The sequence below is a fragment of the Gouania willdenowi genome, chromosome 4 (genome assembly GCF_900634775.1).
Source record: "Gouania willdenowi chromosome 4, fGouWil2.1, whole genome shotgun sequence".
Lineage (NCBI taxonomy): Eukaryota > Metazoa > Chordata > Actinopteri > Blenniiformes > Gobiesocidae > Gouania > Gouania willdenowi.
In genome coordinates, this window is record NC_041047.1 from 17,250,269 (window position 1) to 17,271,615 (window position 21,347).

The following is a 21,347-nucleotide window of genomic DNA, read 5'->3' on the forward strand; positions in this document are numbered from 1 at the left end:
TGCAGGTATCATGTCTGTGTGTATATGCTAGTGCGCTCAATTCAAGGCATCAACCCACGGTGGTTTAAAAAAAAAAAAAAAAAAAGTATTTGTATATAAGATATATAATGTTTTGCCAGACATGGACACTTTAATACAATAATAGAATTATTATGATGCAACCTGTCTGTGCCCTTTTATTCAGATTTATGTTCTAAACTGCAAATCTGAGTCCACAAGTCGTTCTAAGCAGGGAAAACTGAAATCATCCGTGCACAGGTTTTACTGACGTTTTTGTCCTAGACAAAGAAATGAAGTAAAAGTCTTTCCCTCCTAACTCTACCACAGCACAAGGCTGTTAAATGATGGTATTTATAAGTTAATATAAACATATTCCTGTTATATACTGTACCTACTTGTGGTGCTTTCAGTGTTGTCATGCAGACAACGGTGCTGAAGTGTGTATGACCAACGTATATGTGAAATGAAACACTGGAGTTAGAATGACAAGTTGAGAGAGGTTTACAATAAATGGTGCTCTTTAATCACCAAAGGACACAGTCATGGGTTCACCTTTCTTTGATCAAATAAAAAAAGGTTTTTCACATTTCAGTCAATTTCAATGAGAATCTGTTATTTCTTCAACAGTCATATGACTGCCGAGGTTCACAGGCGGGATCGTTGTTTTCTGCGTACAGTTCCTGTGATGTTCCCTGAGGGGTTATCCAGAGCAAGAAGAACCTATAATAGAAAACAGTAATACACTGAGTCACTTTGAGTGTAAACATTATGGGGTATTCAGGGGATTTCATTTATAGATGATTTAAAAAGTTCATGAGACGATATACAGGGCTTATGATAACTATTTTTGGAAAGGGGAAAAAGTACCCAAAAAAATGCAGTTTGAAAAATAACTGTTGTTTTTTTGACTAACTGGACATACTTGCATACCTATTCTGGGTATGACCCTTTCAACTCAAAAGAAATGTAAGTAAATAATAAGAAATTAGACCAATTTTTCCAATTTAAAGTGCAATAAGTGTCACTTTGCAAAAACACAGACTGATAGTTCATGCCAGACTAAAAACTAGAGATCACCGATAGGGATTTTTTTATTTTTATTTTTTTTTAAGCACATTGATTATGAAAAACAATTGAAACACTCATATGATATAAATGTATATATTAGAAATTCAATTAAATACACCAATAGAACTCTAAACATTTATTGAACTTTAAATAAACCCGTACACAACCAAGTAAAACAAATATCCTATTAAGGATATTCAATCAGGCACTATATTATTATATCCTAATCCTACTATATTGGCTTTTTATTTGTAAGCCTACTGTATTGGCTTCTACCTCTCCCATGCACATGCTATTATTACTATTACTTTTTTGTTGTTGTATATTCATACATCAGAATGGATGTTTTTTCTTTGTGCTGAATAAAAAAATTAATAAATTGGCCGATGGCCGATATTGAAAAAGGTCTAAATATCGGCCTCTACTAAAAACCAAATCATGTCATGACATTCTTCCAAAAAATACACCCATTTGTGCATGAATTTTGTTCACGTTCCACATAATCGTAATACTACTCGTACAAGTCACCAATATAACTTAATATTGCGATGTCTTGTTGCAGAATATATGGTTTCACCCTTGATAGATGGATACACTCACCTCATCTTTGTTTGTCAGACCCATTTTAGTCATGTCGATGGTGATGTAGTGTTGGTTGGGCATGACAATCTCAATTTCTTCCACCTGACACACAAACACACATAACTAAACGCACTTTGCATAATGAACTTTATATAGTCAAACCTTAGTAATATGTTAAGCACTATTTACATGATATGTTGAAACAGTGTATGTGTATGACTGGTTGTGTGTTTCAAAAGGCCGACCTCAGGGATTTTGTCCAGGACCAGGACCTGGGTTTCATAAAGGGTCTTCTGCACAGACGGAGAGAATTCTCCATGATCACAAGGACCTGCAAACTTCTCAATGATGGCCTCCTTCACACATGTCCTGTCATTGCAGTAGCAAAGCATTCATTCAGCAAATAAGTTCTAATCAATACTTATACACATGAATTATTGATTGTGTATGGAAAGTGTTTTTAATTACTGTTATAGTATTTGTATTGTACATTGTACATTTGTTTTGTTATACAACATTCACACAGATATTTACCATGTGGCATCAAAGTCGACGTCCTGAATCGTGTTATAGAGCCACCGTGAATAGACGGCGGTGCAGAAGCATCGATCCTTGGTCTCCTTCAGAGTAGTGAAGCGGTCTTTATGGAAACCTTCGAAACCGGACTGGGTGGTTTTTAGGACCTTCATGTCCTTTACCCCACTGTGAACCACTGGGGTGCCTGTGTGACAAATACTGGGTGAGTATGGATTAATCAAACGTTCACAATGTGCACTTTATATTTGTACATATTTATCTTTATTAGTTTTTAAATTATTACAATTATTGTTGCTATACATTTCTCTTTATATATTTATTTATTTTTTCGTGGCATCCGTGGTGAGCAAAATAGAAATTTCATTGTGCAGGGAAACATGTTTTTGAATCTTGAATCTTGGGATAAAGATTTTAAAAAACAAACTTGTTGGAATTTACTGTAGCCAGGCTTGGGGTCAATTATTATTGTAATTGCGTAATTGATAACTAATTCCAATTATGGCATAATTGTAATTTTTAAAAAAAGATGTTGCTGTTGTAATCATAATTAAATTGTAATTGAGTTCAGATAATGGACTTTGTCATTGTAATTTCCATGAAGATTCGATAAAAAATTGTCAATTATAATTTAACGCAAAACTGGGGAATCATGTTACAGTTCTATGCACAGTTCTACACATATGTAGCTAACAATTATTGCAATATGTTTCATATCAAGCTTTCACACATTTTACCATTTAAAAAAGATTAAATTGACGGGTAAACTGACACAAAAAAGGCTCAGACGCCCTCACCAAAAATATTAAAACTATATATTCTCATAGATTAGGAAACCTAACAATGTAATTAATAAATAGGACAGAAATTACATGATAGATATTTGTTTTTAGTGTAATTTACAGCTGATTTAGGACCCGCTATCGTAAGAGACGCTAACAGAAATTAGGTTATTTATGTGAGGCTCAGTAATTGTGATTCATTGTAATTGAACTTTAGTAATTGAGAACTTCAGGGTTCAAAATGTAAATCCCAGCATAACTACTGGCTTCCCATTTCCTTTATTTTTAAATAACACATCAGGCGTTGACAGAAGAGGATATTTTACCACAGATATTAACTGCGTGTATGGACGTTTTTATTACCATGGAGGTTCTGTTCGACATCACAGAAACGAACAGCCTCTGGACTCATGATGAAAGCATGAGCATGCTCCACCCCATTCTGTGGAAAAACTCAATCAGTTCATGACATATCTGATTTACCTACTTTATCATTTTTAAATGTTACAAAATGTACATTATTCAAGCAATAAAGGTTTGTTACTTTATTGTTTATTGATAGTGTTGTAAAAGGTGGACGTCTTTACCATCGCCAGCCTTCTCCATGGAGCCTCCTCCATGTAGACTTTGGCTCTCAGCACATGATTGAAGGAGGTCAGGAAATGGTTACAGATGTCCAAGGAAAATCTTTCGATGTTCTTTACCTGAACAGATAAAAAGGATGAGGTCCACACCGGAGTGGCCCTGGCATTTTGTGTCCACTATATTATCAGTGACAGCATGTAGAAGTTGTGTGAGTCAGTGATTCTCAATATGTGGCTCTTTATGTCTTGATTATTCCCCCAGAAAAACTTAAAAGGGGAAACTTTTTCACCCCTTTTTACAGATTTCCTTTGGCCATTTTGCAACTTCATTTGTCCAACTTTTGCCCTTTTTCAAAAAGTTCTGACACTTTTTTCAGACTTTAGCTGTTTAGTTCTTTTGGTCACTTTTATCAAATTTTTGTTCTTTCTAATTTTTTTTGGCCACTTTTCATCTAAATAAGCTAACTTTTGCCCAATAAGTATCACTCATTTCCTTTTTACCTACATTTTGCCTTTATTTGTTCCACATTTTTGCCCTATTTCTCTATTGTTTGCCACATTTTGCCCATTTAAGCGACCCTTTGCGATTACATACCACCTGGTTCCTCTTTATTTGCCAGCCCACCGGGACAATGCACGGTATGCCAGATGGCCAGTCCACCCCTGGGTCCACACTACAATCATGCAATGAAAAAAAAGTCCACACAACTGCATGGGTAGCTCCCAACCAACCAATGCTGTAGTTGTGCGCACCTTTTTTTCATTGCATCTTTGGACTTTTTGATCTAGCACACCACATTAAAAGGGATGTGCTTGTTTTTCTGATTGCTCCACACTACAATCAACAATATTTAGGCACCATGCCACATTAGGCTGGATTATCTTTGAACATCCAGGGTTATGCCTTTTGATGAAGGCTTTCAGAGGCCTAGTTTTACCATGAAGGCCACAGGTGTCAAACAAACAAACTAGCTTTTGGGGTCAGATCCAGCCTTGTGTTCTCACTGTGTTTGGTGTATTGCACAATGCACACACAGGCAGTTATAATTCCTCAATAATTGAAACATGTTTTGTCATCTGGGTGACTTGCACTCCAATGCCACAACTGTCAGAAGACAACTTAAAATGGCAAAACATTGCAGAAAATAAATGTAGGCAGACGATGCAGCTCAATTGCCCACAGTTGCTCCTGCTGTTATGAAGCCAACTGACAAATTATGGAGGCTGATCAGCTGTTCCATGTGAACAAAATCGATTTAATTCAATTTGTAGTTATTATTTTTACATTTATTTTTCAATTGCTTCTAATAAGCCTTTTCACACTCTGGGGGGGCCGCACGGTGGCTTAGTGTTTAGCACGTCCGCCTCAAAGCAAGAAGGTACTGGGTTCAAGCCCTGGGGTGGACTTGGGTCCTTTCTGTGTGGAGTTTGCATGTTCTCCCCGTGCTGCGTGGGCCTCCTCCGGGTCCTCCGGCTTCCTCCCACAATCCAAAAACATGACTGTAAGGTTGATTGGAGTCTCTAAATTGCCCATAGGAGTGAATGAGAGAGTGAATGGTTGTCTGTGTCTGTGTTGCCCTGTGATGGACTGGCGCCCTGTCCAGGGTGTACCCCCGCCCAGCGCCCTATGAGAGCTGGAAATTGGCACCGGCAGACCCCCGCGACCCTGTTAAACGGGAATAAGCGGGTATGAAAATGGATGGATGGACACTCTGGGGGAGGTCATAGGTCGAGAGGGTTATAAATGTAAACAAGCTCGTCCACTCTTTTGATATTTCCATCCTAGCAGCGTTTGTAATGTTATTCCAGAGATCTTTAGTGTTTTAATAGTGTTCTTATTATTAATATTACACATATTTAGACTCAAGGAGGGACCAGGGTTTTCCGCTGATGCCAATTTCGGCCGATCCGAGCACTTTTAAAAACCGATGGGAGCAGCTCAGCAGCAGTATTGAAGCAAGGCAGTCCCCTCCTACAAGCTTTTAACTCTTGATTGTTATGTATTTTCTAAATTTACTTTATTGTTGTTGGTTTCTGTTTCTGACTTGTGTAGTTATTTTAACAACTGTAAAGTGTTTTAGAGTTTTTGAAAAGCATTTATAAATAAAATGTATTATTCTTATTGATGGGACAAGCAAGATTTCCGGGTGTGAAAAGGACAGTATGAGTTCTCACTTTGAGAAGGTAAATTTAGGAGGTCCACCATTCACTAACCAGGTCCATGAATATTTTAATTATAAACTATTACTTTAATTCAATATACAAATTTGAAGGAAGTGCACAAGATGGACTGGTTGATAAGTGAACTGGAGTAACGCCGTCAGCTGAAACAATTTGAAAAGTCAGGAAAAACCAGAATGTTCAGCTCGTGTGCAGCATTAGCTTCAGCAGCTGACTCAGTCTTTCTGCCTCGGAGACCGATACCACATTTACGCAAAAACTCTTTCAAGGAATCAACGCTCAAACGGGTACAATAATCTAAATCTCTGTCAGACTCAATTCCTACACTGAACCTGAGAACTGAACCAGAGCGAGAGTGTGAAAAGGCTTATTCATTAAATACATTTTCAGAATGTTTTATTGCATGTTTTCAGGCTGCAATAGCACATTGAAATTTTTCCCTTTCTATATACAGTAATTTGCTACTTTTCATGGAGGTGAGCGACTCACCCCTCTGAGTTTGGCCAGAGCGTGGACCGTGTTTTTGATGGTGTCGGTTGGGATGATGTCGGCGTTGTCTCCGGTAAGATAGTCCTTGCGTGTTTTTAGCGTGAGCTCCACGTCCGCCTTCAGCTCGATGATGTAGTGGTGTTTCCCCTCTCTCCTGATGCACAGCACTTTCACCGTATTCTTGCCGTATCCGGTTCGTACAAACTCCACTTTCTGCAGGAAAAAAAACAGGCCATCATCATATTGTGTTGTGGTAGAACTTGAGGGTTAGAATCGTGTATTTCTAATCCTCCGTTGTGCACACTTTTTTGTGTGTATTTATGTTGATTTGATTGTTTGCTGGTGCCTCTTGCTTAATGTGTCTATTTGCATGACAAAATAAGACAAATATCAGAGAAAGACAAATAGTCCCTCCAGCTGTTAAATTAGTAAACACTGCGTCTACCGTAATCGATCGTCTTTAGTGTTTTTAAACCTGAATGACTCTGGAAAACCTGTGCAGACACAGGCTGCAGAAAAACAAGCCATTGACTGAAGGGCGTGAATCATTTACCCTCGAGCTTTTAGACAAAAATGCTCTTTACTGCTCTACTACAGTCTGCTGAAATATTACTGAAAAATAACTGTGAAATTATTACAGAATACAAAAAACTGCAAAAAAAAATACAACAGCATGGAATGTCAAATGTAGTAGATCAACTCTCATGTCAGTTTCTAAATCAATTCACATGGGATCTGAGTGAGTTAAAATACATGTGTAGAAATTGCAGCTTTGTCTTTGAACAACCATTAATCACGGTGGTGGTTAATGTCATTCACTCATGCATGACTTTATCACTCGGTTTTATTTCAATACTTGTAAATAGAAACAAAACACTGGAATATGCATGTTTAAAGCATGTATATATACAGTATATATGACAGTACAATGTTAAAACAACATAAATGATAAAACGACAGCATTGGTGAATCTGAGCTGTTGAAAATACAATGTTGACCTTTTGTTGAAAGAAACAAATAAAAAAGAGAAAACCAATTTCCTGTTCAAACATCTATATTTTGACCCAATTTGAATTAAAAAAAAGAAAAAGAAAAAGATAACATTTATTTTTCCCATCTTAAACAGTGATTACCTGATCTGCAGGAGTTGCCATGGTGCCTCTGTCCTCTTTACCTGCGGTCTATTCTCAGTCTCTCGCCTGTTCTCCAGGACTTTATTGAGAAGGTGGAGCCACCTTTGCATTCCACCATTTGGGAGTCATTCAGTCAGGCAACCATAGGGTGCTGTAAGCTTTTTTAAAGCTACACTCAAATACATGCACAAGCCTCAAAGGACTCTAACGTGTGTCATAATTTTATATTTGGTATGATATTATTTCATTTTAGTCTAAGAATCAAAACAATCCACTTATCCATCCAGCCCACCGATTCAGCAATCTCACAAATATAATACAGCTTTAATAAATCAAAATTATAATTCCTGTGCCAGACTGAAAAAGGTTGGGGTTAGTAAACAGTCTGGCAAACAGGACAGGATAGAAGGGTAGTCCTTCCGAGTGTCCCAGACTAGTTGAGTCGTGAACCATTGATCAGGAACGGTAAACTCCAGCTTCACGACACCTGAAACAGAGCAGAGAGAGAAGGGCGAGGAGAAGGCACTGACTGCAGAAAAACATGATACAGTATTATCAAGTCAGCCTGCCTTGGCCTTGGGCCTCACTCCCAGTGGCTTAATCAATACTTATTGTAAAGGTTATGAATCTCTTGGTAAGCTAACAGCGACTCCAAGGTCTGTAAATGTGACAGTTCGCAGACGAGAGGTTAGATTATGTTATGATTCAGTCATGTTTATGCGGACTATAAATCATACATCAGAATTTGAATCTCTTCCCATTTATTGAACCAATAAATGCTACCGTTAACAAACAAGCCCATGTCCGCTCTAGCGGTTAGGTTATGTTATGATTTGTTATTAATAGAGATGTAACGATTAATCGTAAGGCAGTTAAAAATTGATTCATAGGTATCACGATTGACATCGATACTTTGATAATTTAATCACAGTACTTTTTTTAAACAGCAGAGGGCACTATATATTTATCCCTTCTATTGTCCAGCAGTGTACCGGCGGGCGGAATCTGCTACTACTTTCTTTCTGGCCGCCTTCTACTCTTAAACATGTTAATAAATGATTCCTTACCCCCTTTAGCACCGAAAGAATATCTGTAATATTACGTGAATATTTGTAAAAGTCACGTTTTTCTATTAGCTCTGTCTGCTAGCATAGCATCTCTTCTTCACTGCACAGAATAGCTGCATGCCAACCGACCACTGGGATACCAGCACCCTCTGCTGGTCTAAACAAATATTTGATGTAAATCAGTGCAATAACTGTTTTTTTTTTTTTTAAAGTCCAATTGTTAAGGCACAAAATACATTTTCAGTTGCACTTTTAAAAAGAAAAAAAGAACTATTATGCAGTTTTGCATTGTTTACTAAAGAACCAGAATTAAAATAACAGGCTTCTTCTTCATTTGTATTATTCCTTTATTTATTTCATTCAAGATTTATTTTTAGTTAAACCTTATTGTTTTGAATAGTTTATCAAGGGATTCCTTTGACAATGAAAAATAAAAGGAAAATAATACAGTGCTTTCAAGTTTTTTTTTTTTTTTTTCCCAAAAAAAATAAAGGAATATTTTTCAGTCATCATTTTACTACAGTCCCATTTTGTAAAATAAACCATGAGAGAATCGTATCGTGAACCCAGTATCGTGAATGGAATCGTATTGGGAGTTGAGTGAATCTTTACATCTCTAGTTATTAATATACATTATTCCTCTCTTCATTCCATTGTTCTCTCTGTGTATGCTGACGGGTTATCACATTGTTGTTTGTCCTTGTCTTTTGTTTTGTATGTTGCAAAGTTAAATAAATATATATATATATATATATATATATATATATATATATATATATATATATATATATATATATATATATTTCTTCTTTTTCTTCTTTAAGTTTATGAATCAATTCAGAATTGTAAATAATTAGAATTGCAATTCTTATGTGAATCAATTCTTCCCCAACTCCTACCCCTATAAGCATCCCACTCATGTGACTACACCACATGACTTCCTATTTTTCTCCAAAATACAGTTGCGTCACATCCATTTATTAAGGCAGTCAGTCATAAAACACTACCCACTACAGCAGATGCTCTTTTTGTTGTTAATTTTTTGCAGTTTCAGATGTTCTGGATGGCGACACGCCGCAGTTTATTCCTCCAGATTACGCTCATGGTTTTAGGATGCACAGAGTGCCGTCCTCCCCTTTCCTGTCGGAATGAAGCTGGTGACCCAGTTGATTGGTGAGTCATGACTTTCTATTTAGAGAAAGAGATCAAATAGATTTTTTTGCAAGTTGTAAATATTGTTTTGGGGTATTATTTATACTGTTTGGTAATATCAGAGAAAGCAATAAGACAAATGAAACTGTTGGATATCATCAAAGTGTTGTCCTTTTCATTTCCATGTCCAGGTTCATAATCTACAAGCTTCCTCAATACAGGATTGGTGAGATTGGAAGTGGGGTTGAGTATTTGTATCTGGACTCATCATCAGACAGTTGGCAGATGAGTAAATTCATGATCAACAGCAGCCAGGGAGCTATAGGGAACACGCTGAACCAGCTTTATGAAGGCAAGGCCTACGAAGTGAGAATTTCTTCCTCTTTTTGGAAATGTAAATGCACTAAATTGCTTAACAAGCATTGTTTTGATTTCCTGAGGTGAACTGATGAAATGCTTGACATACACACGGTTCCTTCCTTCACATATTTCAGCAAAAGTCCATCCTTGAAATGTTTATGCTGTGTATGTGGAAATCTTACAGGGTAATTACTATGTAGTGCTGTGATTCTCTTTGGTAATGGCTTAGTAAAAGGGATCAAATCTGGGATTGATGATGACCCTGGCCACCGTTAGCCCTCTACATCCCTGCTTCCACACACTGTTTGGGAAACTTGCCTATAATTGTTACATCTTAGAGCCTCTTGGTGGAGCGTAGTGTGATGCTTAGTTGTGAATGTGTGTCTCTATGTGCCAGAACTGCCTTGGCCAGCAAGAAATCTGCTCCTGCAACCCTGATAAGAATAAACATGTGCAGGCGACAAATCGATGAATTTGATGTCAACTTATTTCAAATGGAACTTTAAATCGGCAGCGAAATCAGACTCATTATAATCAAATGTGCTGTTTGTTTAAAGATTTCTTTTCAGCCAGACTCTGTATGTTTTACTATATTGTGTGAATTTTCCAGTCAAACAGTTTGGTCTATGCACTCTACAATGATGGCCCACCAGTCCTGAAGTACATCAAAGGCTATGGACACACTAAAGGTACTGCACGTAACCATTAACATATCAATTTCAACTCCTTTCTCATCTTTTCATATTTGTATAATATATGCAATATGAGGCACACATAGTTTGCATGTTCTCTCTGTGCTTGTGTGGGTTTTCTCCGGGTACTCCGATTTTGTCCCACAATCCAAAAACATGAGTGTTAGGTTGATTGGAGTCTCTAGATTGTCCTTGTGCGTGTGTGTTGCCCTGTGATGGACTGGTGCCAGGTCCAGGGTGTACCCCCGCCTAGCGCCCGATGACAGCTGAGATAGGCACCAGCGACCCTGAAAAGAAGCAAGTGGGTTGGAAAATGGATAAACTGATAGGATTTAGGCAAAATACCCTGTCGATGTTTTATTTTATGACAAATTATTTTTAAAAAGGGCAGTCAGAGGCAGAACTTTAGAATTTTGGGGGATTTGTATCTAAAATAGCTTTTATTTTTAATCTAGAAATAATCCGGACACTTTTCTGTTTCCATCTTCCAAGCTCTATAAAAGGGGATATTCATGTTTAAGGACAGGTTGGCAGAAGTTGAAGTGTCGTGTTTTCGCAGTGAAAAGCAGATCGATAATATTTGAAGTCTAAGCGGAGGAAATGGGCAAAGAGCATCTCACTGATAACTGCTGTTGACTCTGATGAAAACATGTGCACACTAAAGGCCTGGTTGACATGTATGTGTGCACCACTATGCACGTCCCTGTGCATCAATGTGTTTGTGTGCCTTCTGCAGGAGTTCTGCTCTTTGACCATTCTCAGGGCTTCTGGCTGCCGCATAGCATTCCTCGTTTCCCCTCGTTCCCTGATGGTGGTTACCTTTACCCAACCTCAGGCAAAGTCAATGGCCAGACAGCGCTGTGTGTGACCTTTCAGTATCAACAGTTCCTCAACATTGGTGAGTAAACACTGGTGATGCAACAGAACCTGATCTACGTCATGTCCAAATATGTGCAATGACACAGCAATTTACACTGGTGTCAGGTCCATCCATCCATCTGTCCATCCTGCCATAAAAACAACATTAATTACAATTTGTTGTTTTTATCTTCATTTTTTCTCCAGCAAAGCAGTTGGTCTACTTTTATCCACGTTTCTATAACTGCTCAGTGCCTGCTTCCTTCCTGGCCGACCTGCCACAGTTGGCCCAGTTATGCAAGGGCTCCAAACCAGAGCCAGCCTCAAAGACCAGCATGAAAGAGCTGGTATCCATTGGAGGAAACACATTTCTTAGCTTTGCCAAGTCTGAGCACCTTGTTGATGGTAACGTCTCCTTCTGTGCTGTTGTGTTAAATCAATTTCAGCCCATCAGTATCTTGCTGAGTAATGTCCAGAGCTGCTGCCTGTGCATTTGTATTTTTTGTATTTGTATTTGTATTATGATAAAAGTCAGATCAACTGAGATTTTTTTTTTTATTTTAGATAAGGGAAATGCACATTGATAAACAAATATGTAAATGTACCAGATTGTAGCCACAGGCTTGTTTCCATCTGTAGTCCCTGGCAGGTGATGATGTTGTGTACAACAGAAATTAACTAACAGCTCTAAAATCAGACAGTTCAATAAAATACAAAGATTCGACATTTAGCTAAGGACAGACCAGAAATAAAGTGACGAATGCAGCTAAAGTGTATAAATAAAGTGCTTTAGTGCTAAAGTGCAAATATGCTAATATTTTGTCTTAAATAACAAATTGCACCTCGCCCTTAGCCTGGTTGGTTAGTGCTAAAACTATTGCACACCACCCTTGGATTGGTTAGTTCACACCACACAGTCATCGGCATAGACCTACTAAACTCCAGACTGGGCCAATGTGTTGGTTTTTTTTCTTAATAAAAGCAAAATGCATGTTATTTAATTTGCATTCTAGATGTATTAAATACAGTTTATAGAGTACAAACAGGTAATTGAAGAGTTAATTTTATGCATCCTGTGGAGAAAATACCAAAGTGTTCCTCTAACACAGTGTTTCTCAAATGGAGGTACACACTGGCACTGCAGGGGGTAGAAAGTGAGAGAGGACAATTAACAATTAAAGTGTCAGTCTCTCTCCCACCCCAGGTGTGAGATGATCGGAAATGATAAAACTATTGAAATAAATCTATTCAGGAGCCACTTAACACACAATCTTAAACAACTGTATTTCTATACTTTCACTTTGTGAAATGTAAATCTAGTTTAACTAAAATGTAGTTAAAAAAATAAAATAAAAAAAAATACACCTGAGTTCAAACATGAGCCAAAACTAATTCTAGAAAAAAAAATGGTTTTGGGGTCACCAGAAATTCTTGATATCAAAATGGGGTCACGATCCAAAAATGGTTGGGAACCAATGCAATAAGTACAGTTTTTCACTCATTCATTTCATCATTATGCTCTATATTTGTTTTAAAATAGTTTTCTAAGCAAAATTTTGTAGTCGGACAAAGGGGGTACTTGGATTCAGAAATAAATAAATTGAGTACTTGAGCCAATAAGGTTTGAGAATGACTGCTCTAACATAACAGTTCTAGCTTTATTACACAAGCACACATTACATGTGTTTCATGATCCATGTTTTTATTGTATTGCAGCATGTAACAACACTATCTTTTGTATCTATTCAGACATCTACACAGGCTGGGTGGCTCAGGCCCTGGATGCTGACCTCCTGGTTCAGTCATGGCAAAGACAAGGCTGGAAGCTGCCCTCCAACTGCTCGCTGCCCAAACATGTCATGAACATCCAGAGGATCCAGCCCTCTGAATCAGTCCTGTTCCACTCCTACAACGACCACTCTAAGTGGTGCGTATCACAAACATATGAAAAACAGCTCACATGCCTGGGCGATCTAAACAGGGAGGTGTCTCAGATGAGGTGTGGAGGGGGCCTGATCTGTACCTTCAATCCTTCAGTTTACAACGCCTTCAGAAGAGCAGTGGACTGGTACGAGGGCTGTTGACGAGCAAAATAGGATATTGTCAGCTTTGAAGTTTTGTGGTGATAAATGTAAAGTTACAGTCAAAACAGCAGAACCAGGTACTGGTAAATATTGTAATTTGAATGAAATAAAAATCCAGCTAAAATAGTGTGTGATAGTCTCATTGGGTAAGACCTGACTCCACCTGTGTATGTTCTTCCTGCAAATTCCTATTTCAGTATATAGGATCCAACCTATCTTTATTCCGTATTTACGTGAGTACTAATACAAAAAATACCAAATCTGTGCATATAAAGCAAAAACAGGCATAGTTTCGTGTAAGTTCTGCTAACACCAACTGTTGAGTTGCATCCCAACCTATACATGCTCTTCACGTGCAATGCACAAAACCTTCCAAAGCCTTCTTCCAACCCTAAATTTGTCTTGACAAAATGGTAAATGGACTTGATTTATGCAGCGCTTTATCCCCACACTGAAGTTAACCAACACAGATAGGAAACACTGCACAACGGGTGCAGAACTGGAGATGCTCTGACACAATTGTCTTGGACACTTGGAGACTGAATCATGAAAGTTTTGTATGTTGATTTGGTTTGTTCATAATGCTTTAAATTTTAATCATTTAAAATTTAAATATTAAGATTATTATCATTTATCTTCTAATAAACTAGATTATCATGGAAAAGTATTCTGTGTGACACATTTTTACTGTGTGTCTTGACGCATGGCGAACCCCTGAGAAGAACCACTGCTTCAGACCTTCCACTCCAGTACGCTTTTCAGATTTCAATTTTAATTTTTTTTAAAGGGTCTTCATCATGTCACTTTGAACTTGATATAGGAAAATAAGCCTACAGAAAACAGCTATATCTCTAAAATTTGATATTTTGACTATTTACATTAAAGGTCGAGTATTATGCTATTTTTCGCCCATCTCCATTTGTTCTAAGAACCCCAACAACATAGTATTTGAGGTATATTTTCCCAAACTCGCCTGTTTTATGGAGTTTAAGCCCTCTGAAAAGTGACTTTCTGAGCAATTGTATGAACAGGCTGTTTCTGGGTCTACTTTTGCATATTCATGAGTAGGCGTGTCTGTAGACAAAGACTTCATGCCTCGCTTATGAGCGGAAGATCAGTGATCACCAAAGCGATTTTCTTCTGCTATCCACACACTGTTGTTATTGTTTTCTGCCACAAAAAACTGCACATTACAGTAAAACACATGGATATTTAAGCAGCTACTGTGAATGTGAGTCCGTCTCAGCGCTTCAGGGTTTGTGTTTATCTCAGCAGTAGCAGCGAGTTCATCCAGCTGCTTCAAACACTCACCTAAGGAGCCAGGATTGTCAGGAGGAAAGAGTTTCCACTACCTGACGTCGAGTAGCGAGAAAAATCCTACTCGCCTGTTTGGAGCCAACTTTTTACAAAATGTGGAATAACAATGGAGGGAGGAAACAGAACTTTTTCAACTTTGGCCCTTTGAATGAGACTAAAGGGATGTATATCACTGTAACATGACCATGATAAAGGGATTTATTCATAATAATGCCCCTTTAATAGCATTTAGGTTCTTAAAAAGGGAATTTTTATTACCATTAAATCAAAGGACTGTCCATCCGAATGGACATAGGGAGTTAGTAACCAACACACTTTTGATAACTGCACAAACCAACAAAACGTTAGCCATTTTATACAAAATTTTTGCTGTGCCATTTTCCTTCTAAACATTGTATTGTGTTGACTGATTTGATAACAAGCTCCTGGCCTAAAACACCCATAATCCCCTCCATTTCCAAATGATTGTGGCTCAGAGTTTGTTGCTTCTACGAAGCAGCTTCTAAATGCGGAACATGCAGAGTGTCTATCAGGCCACAAGTTCGAGCGGTTTGTACCCAAAAGGCAGTGTTTGCTGTAGATCACAAGCCAAATATGTTGATAAGAGGAAATGAAAAAGGATCCTACAGCACAGGAAGCTGCTCTTTAAAACAAGTAACATAACTATACGTGAAAATACCTTGAAAGCAATGCTTTTCAAACTTTTTTTGTTTGAGTAATAGATCAGTCGTTTCATCGTAATGTTTTTATATTGGGAAAGATTGTCATGCATTTAAGTTCATTGATAGAATCAAGGCAAAAATGACCTTTTAACCTTTAAATAACCACAATGATATGCAAACATGTAGTTTCAGATGTTTAAAACACTTCCTGTTAGAAATGACTACATCTCTAAAGTAAAAACACAGGGTAAAGCACGTCTTTAGGTTGTTTTACCAACAGCAATCCTGCTCTTCCCCTTATTTTTATTATGCTAGAGATAAAAATATGCATGGTTCTATTTCATAATATTTCGTGAGATGTCTCTCTATGGGATGCAACCTCTGTCTTCATTCCTCAGAAGCATTTATTCCTGATTGGCCGGTGAAGCACGTCCGGGGGGAGACCCACCTCCTATAAAAGGAGGTCGCGGACAGGCGCGCACCATTCAAACACCTCTTCTCCTTTCAGCTATCTTGCGTTTTTTTTTTTGCCAGCTTATCTGTCCACAGGTGGATTCTCTTTATTCCAGTCGCCGGACGCTGGCAGAACTAGCGCCTGCTCTGGACCACAACTGGTTGAGAAGTGGGTGAATTACAGCTCTTACCTTGCTTTGCTTGGTAGGTGCTGTCCTTTGCTGCCGAAAGGTAGTGAACCTCCGAGCCTCGGCTCCGGCTGATGGCTCCTTCCAACGCTGTTGCTCCAGCACACATTGGTCCGCAGCGGCTCTTTCACTCTGGTGTTAGCCCCGCTGCACGCTTCTTGCCGCAAGGCCGGTGCGTTGACCTCAGCACACTTCGCTGTCATCTTGGTCCCACTGCCCTTGGTGCCTACAGGCCCGTGCGCATGTAGGTCCTCCCTCTGGGCTCTCACGAAAGTGTGTAGCCCGGCTCCAGCTCCAGGTACTATGGTATTCTAGCTTCAGACAAAGGCAAAAGCTGCTGTTACGGCTGAATTTACGGTTGACCTCATTTGGAGACATGATTTATTGCTCTGGTTGAATGATGGAGTCCAGGAGAAGCATTGATGATTTTATATAAAAAAGTTTATTCTAAACTAAGAAAAAAAGGTACAAGATGGAACAAAGTGAAACAAAATTAGCGTCCGTCCAGGCGGACGTCCGATGATTGAGTGAGACAGTTCTGATCCAATACGTATATTCCCCTCAGTCCCCCTCCCTCCTCCCCCCAGGAGATTGAGATAGAGGCAGAGGGAGGGGGTGAGGACAGAGGGTGAAAAGGAAAGACAGTTTGTTCTTTTGGGTCTAAACAACCAGTCCTGTTATCTGTCGGTTGTCATAGAGACGGAGGAGTGTGCGTTTGTGTTTGTGTGTGTGAATGGATGTGTATGGCGTGTGTGTGTGACATGTGACTGTGTGAGCATGTGAGTGCGCACACAGAGTGCCTATGCGTCCTTGTGCGTTTATTGTTTTGGGGAGATAAGGTGGTGGCTTTTGACAAGGCAGTTTGACCCAGCAAAGTTGAAGACATGAAAATCACACAAAGGAAAGTTACCCAAGGCTTAAGGATTAAAATATATGAACTAATAATTTTGCCCCCCACACTGCCATCTTGGGAAAATCCAACGCTGTCCTCAATGTCTCAGACTGTCCAGCACACATTGGCCTGCATCCCTGCTAGCACCTGTGCTAGCTGCCTAGTGGTAGCATAAGCTAGCTACCTGCTATTCTAACTGCGTCTCGCGGTGATGGAAGCGAGGGCCTCTCTCACCTAGGAAGCGGGATGCTCTGGGGCTCGCCTCTGTCCATGTGGGGGTAAAATCTCCACTAAGGACAGGCACACAGTCTACCCCAATTGCCTGGGTTTGGAACATGCCCGCACGGCGGTCAACACTCCGGGCTTGTGTAAGGACTGCACCGTGTTTAACACACAAAGCCTCCACGGAGACTGGCACGCCTGTCTGAGCAGGACTCCTTCCCCCCGCACGGTGTCCCCTTGGAGGCGGGTGAAGTAGAGACAGTTTATGGAAGTCGCGGCTGCTCAGGGTTCTAGCTGGGGTTCCCGGCAAAGTCTGCTCAGCACGCGCAGACGAGGAGTAAAAAAAAAAAAGACTGCCTGACAGCTTTCTTCTCCTCTGCTGACAAAACTGAGGTTCCCTCGTTTTCCAGCTTCGTCCCCTTTGCTTTCACCCGTGCAACCGTTCATCTCGGGCTTTTCACGCCCCGTCATCCCCTCTGCCAAGGCTTGCCCCTCTGCTGTTCGGGAGAGAAAGACTGGTTCCGCAGGTACCTTTGCTGTTACTCCCTCCTGCATGTCCACAAGCATGCACTCACACACGAGTAAAATGCAATGTCTGCCATTGGCACGCAGACTGATCCTGTGGAATGTTGGGCGTCTGCTCTCACTGAGAGCGATGCACGTTCCGGGAATCAGGAAAGTGGGCACCGACTTGTTATCCAGGGGCGCGCTGCTTTATGGGGGATGAATGCTGCATCCAGAGGTGGTGCGGCAGCAGTGGGCCCATTACGGTAAGGCCGAGGTGGTCCTGTTTGCAGGGGAAAAGAAAACGCAGTGTGCAATGTTCTTCTCCCTGCGCAGCACGGAGGCTCCCCTCGGTGCAGACAAACTAGCGCACGTTTGGCCGTGCGTGCTTCTTTACGCATTCCCCCCACTGGCTCGGATTCCCTCCACCCTGTCCAGGGTGAGGGAATGCGGACACGCACTGATTCTGGTGGCTCCACTGTGGCCGGCCATACAGTGGCTGGCGGAGATTTACCGGCTGCTGTGTGTACGTCCCTGGCAGGGACTTGTTGTCACAGGAGAGGGGAACAGTTTTTCGACCCACGTCCAGACCATCTGACACTGTGGGCTTGGCCCCTGAGGGGCTCAATCTGTCAGCCGTGGGATTGTCACAGAGTGTGATTTCCACCATACAGAGTGCCTGAGGGCCTGTAGTTCGCCTCTCTTAAGACTGTCTTGTTGCTGGCTCTGGCTTCGGCCAAGAGGGTCGGTGACATCTATGCGCTCCTGGTTCATCTGTCGTGCACTCAGCTTTTCCCAGGTGATGCGAGGATCATCCTGAGACCCAACTCGGCTTTTGTGTCGAAGGTTGTGGGCTTGTGTTCTCCCATTGACTAGTTGGCTGTTTCGATATAAATCTAGATAATTTTATCAAATGAAGTCTGACCAGAAAGACAATTCTGGGTTAAATTTGCCACAAAACGCCAAACAGGGACATTTATTAACAAACAGCTGCACAAAATGAGCACTACATCTAACTGAGCTTTACATGTTGTTCTGAGAAGTAAAAGCAGCGACTCCTAAAACTAATACTTTGATACATAATAAGCTATTATATATATATATATATATATATGTATATATGTTGAAATATGAAATATTATAGTTTTCTATATCACCAAAATAGAAAACTCGATACATCTTGAATCTTGATATATCGCCCAGCCCTAATTCCTAAATTATAAAACAGCCTAAATAAAAACATAAATGTGTATATGAAGCACGTGTGTTTATTTAATATACTTACAGTTCATATACAAGTCAACACGTTGCATATTTACTGTTAATTTCACGTTGCTTGTCTTTAAATTAGAGAGTAACATTTTATTTTCATTATATATTGTATTATAATTTCTCATGCTCACTCATGTGGTTCTCTGGTATTCACTAATGACTTATTAGACACATTTGTTGCAGATTTTACATTCTTTAACACTTTTTAAAGCAGTGTATGTTTGTGGAGCATGTGATTGGCTGATTTTTCACGGTGACTTACGTGGTTCCTTCCCCCGTGGTAGACGTTAAAATATCAGTTATTAATCTTATAGATTGTGTAACTGTGTCCCATCCTGCTGCTCTTTAGGAAGATAAACTCTCTGTCACATTTTACAACATATTTACACCAGTTCTTTGTTTTTTTCGCCGGAACGTCTTCATTCATTATCTCTGTTCTGAGTTATTTCCGGGTTTGGTGCCGCTGTCAGCACTAATCTCGCGAGAGCTGCCACCAAGCCAGGCCATTTCAGGTGGCAGTTCTTGCGAGGCTCGTGACGCCGTTCAGTTCAGTAAGGCATCTTTGAATTATTATTACATTAAAATACGGGATATTTATGGGATAATAATAATACAGGAAGATGGCGGGAAAGAGAGTTAAAATACGGGAGTTTCCCTGCCAAAACGTGATACTTGACAGGTATGGTAGCTGGTGACTTTAATAAATGTAACTTAAGAACTGTCTTTCCCAACTACTATCAGCATGTGACAGCCAACTAGAGGTGCACATATTCTAGATCAGTGTTACAGCAACTTAAAGGCAGCATTCTAGTCCTGTCTCAGTCTGATCACTCCTCTGTTCTCCTGCTCCCTTCTTATACACAGAGGAGCAGACAAGATATACCAACTTCTCGTTTGGTACAGTGCTGGTGTGAAAAGACCAATATCAAGCTCCAGGGCTGCTTTGATGCCACTGACTGGTCCGTTTTCCAATCTGGCAATGTGGACGAATTCTGTCACACTGTTACGGGATACATTAACTTTTGCATTGACTGCTGTGTCCCACGAAAAATAATCAAAAAACACTGCAGTCAGAATCAATGGTTGAACTCTGTAACTGAAAATACATGAGCGCGCACTAGCGTTTCAATCTGATGATGCGTTTGCTTACAAGCTGTCTCGTTACGCTGTAGAACGCTCAATAAAAAATGCTAAATGTTCTTATGGGGACCAGTTAGAGCGCTACTTTGAAGAGGATGATTCTCGATGCATGTGGAAAGGAATAAAATCTATTATGTCCTGGAACCCAAGTACAGGAAGAATTGTTCCTGTTGGCAAAGCTCTGCTGAATGAGTTCAACAACTTTTCCTGTCGCTTTGAGTCTGTTGATCCCTTGCCTGTTGTCTTCCCCGAATGCATTGAGCAGGGCGCTTTTACCAAGACACAGCAGCAAGTTCAGCGTGTCTTGTCCAATAAGTTGGTCCGGAAAGCCCCAGGTCTGGACGGCATTCCTCCTCGTATACTGAAACTGTGCTCCAAGCAACTGTTTTAACGGATATCTACAACTTGTCACTGAGGAACTGTATTATGCCAGACAGCTTTAAAAAGTCCACCAATATTCCGGTTCCTATAAGAAATCTCTAGTGACATGTCTAAATGACTATTGTCCTGTGGCCCTCACGTCTGTTCTGATGAAGACTTTTGAGCAGCTTATACTGGACTTCATTAAGAGCCAGATCCCTGCGTGTGCCAATCTGCTCCAGTTTGCGTACAAAGAAAACAGGAGCGTTGAGGATGCTTCTCCTTTGCTTTGAACTCTGTTTACCAACAATGGACAATGCTTGATCTCACGCGAGTTTTCTGCGGAAACTTAGGGAATTTACAAATAACTCTAAGATTCTGCTTAACTTTTATTGCTGCACCATAGAAAGTCTGCTTGTTAGCTCTATGACTGTGTGGTTCGGTAACATAACAGCCAAAGAAATGAGAGCTCTGAACAAGGTGGTTTGCTCTGCAAAAAGGACTGTGAGCTGCCTGTTCTGGAGGCTCTCAGTGATTGCAGACTCTTAAACTGAGCTCTGAAAATCATCAATGACTCTTCTGGTACTGACCACCCTGGTTCCAGCTCCTTCCCTCCGAGAGAAGATATTGTTCATTGAGATGCAGGACATCTCGCCGCATTAACAGCTTCTTCCCACAAGCTGTTATCAGGCTGAACAAAGCACGTTGAAGGCTGTTCTTGCACTTTTATCGGTGTATCACTTTATTGTTGTATTGTTTTAAGTAGGTTAT

At 40.0% G+C, this 21,347-nt stretch overlaps 2 protein-coding genes across 3 annotated transcripts; one reads left to right on the forward strand and one right to left on the reverse strand.

Moving 5' to 3' along the window:
* Positions 1–500: 500 nt before the first annotated feature.
* Positions 501–7,451, reverse strand: uox (urate oxidase). Its single transcript, XM_028445215.1, has 8 exons — positions 7,354–7,451; positions 6,221–6,433; positions 3,554–3,670; positions 3,330–3,408; positions 2,185–2,371; positions 1,896–2,019; positions 1,669–1,752; positions 501–720 (listed from the first exon to the last, which is right to left on the reverse strand). The coding sequence occupies exons 1-8, from the start codon at positions 7,372–7,374 to the stop codon at positions 646–648; spliced, it is 900 nt and encodes a 299-aa protein (XP_028301016.1). The 5' UTR covers positions 7,375–7,451; the 3' UTR covers positions 501–645.
* dnase2b (deoxyribonuclease II beta) lies at positions 2,254–13,685 on the forward strand. 2 transcript variants are annotated; one of them, XM_028445213.1, is made up of 8 exons: positions 5,989–6,018; positions 6,186–6,293; positions 9,469–9,593; positions 9,764–9,938; positions 10,543–10,621; positions 11,361–11,522; positions 11,690–11,887; positions 13,232–13,685. In XM_028445213.1, exons 2-8 carry the CDS (start codon positions 6,258–6,260, stop codon positions 13,564–13,566), a joined length of 1,110 nt encoding a protein of 369 aa, XP_028301014.1. In that variant the 5' UTR covers positions 5,989–6,018; positions 6,186–6,257; the 3' UTR covers positions 13,567–13,685. The 2 variants fall into 2 exon arrangements, with proteins under 2 accessions (XP_028301015.1, XP_028301014.1); XM_028445214.1 differs by lacking the exons at positions 5,989–6,018; positions 6,186–6,293 and adding an exon at positions 2,254–2,389.
* Positions 13,686–21,347: the final 7,662 nt, after the last annotated feature.

Excerpts from the sequence above, each read along its gene's own strand:
- dnase2b (XM_028445213.1), top strand. The coding sequence starts at position 6,258 with ATGGTGTCGGTTGGGATGATGTCGGCGTTGTCTCCG. Across the intron at positions 6,294-9,468 it reads TGATGTCGGCGTTGTCTCCG|TTTCAGATGTTCTGGATGGC; the intron begins GTAAGATAGTCC and ends AATTTTTTGCAG. Across the intron at positions 11,523-11,689 it reads TCAACAGTTCCTCAACATTG|CAAAGCAGTTGGTCTACTTT; the intron begins GTGAGTAAACAC and ends TTTTTTCTCCAG.
- uox (XM_028445215.1), bottom strand. The coding sequence starts at position 7,374 with ATGGCAACTCCTGCAGATCAG. Across the intron at positions 3,671-6,220 it reads CTCTGGCCAAACTCAGAGGG|GTAAAGAACATCGAAAGATT; the intron begins GTGAGTCGCTCA and ends TTATCTGTTCAG. Across the intron at positions 2,020-2,184 it reads GTCGACTTTGATGCCACATG|GACATGTGTGAAGGAGGCCA; the intron begins GTAAATATCTGT and ends CTGCAATGACAG.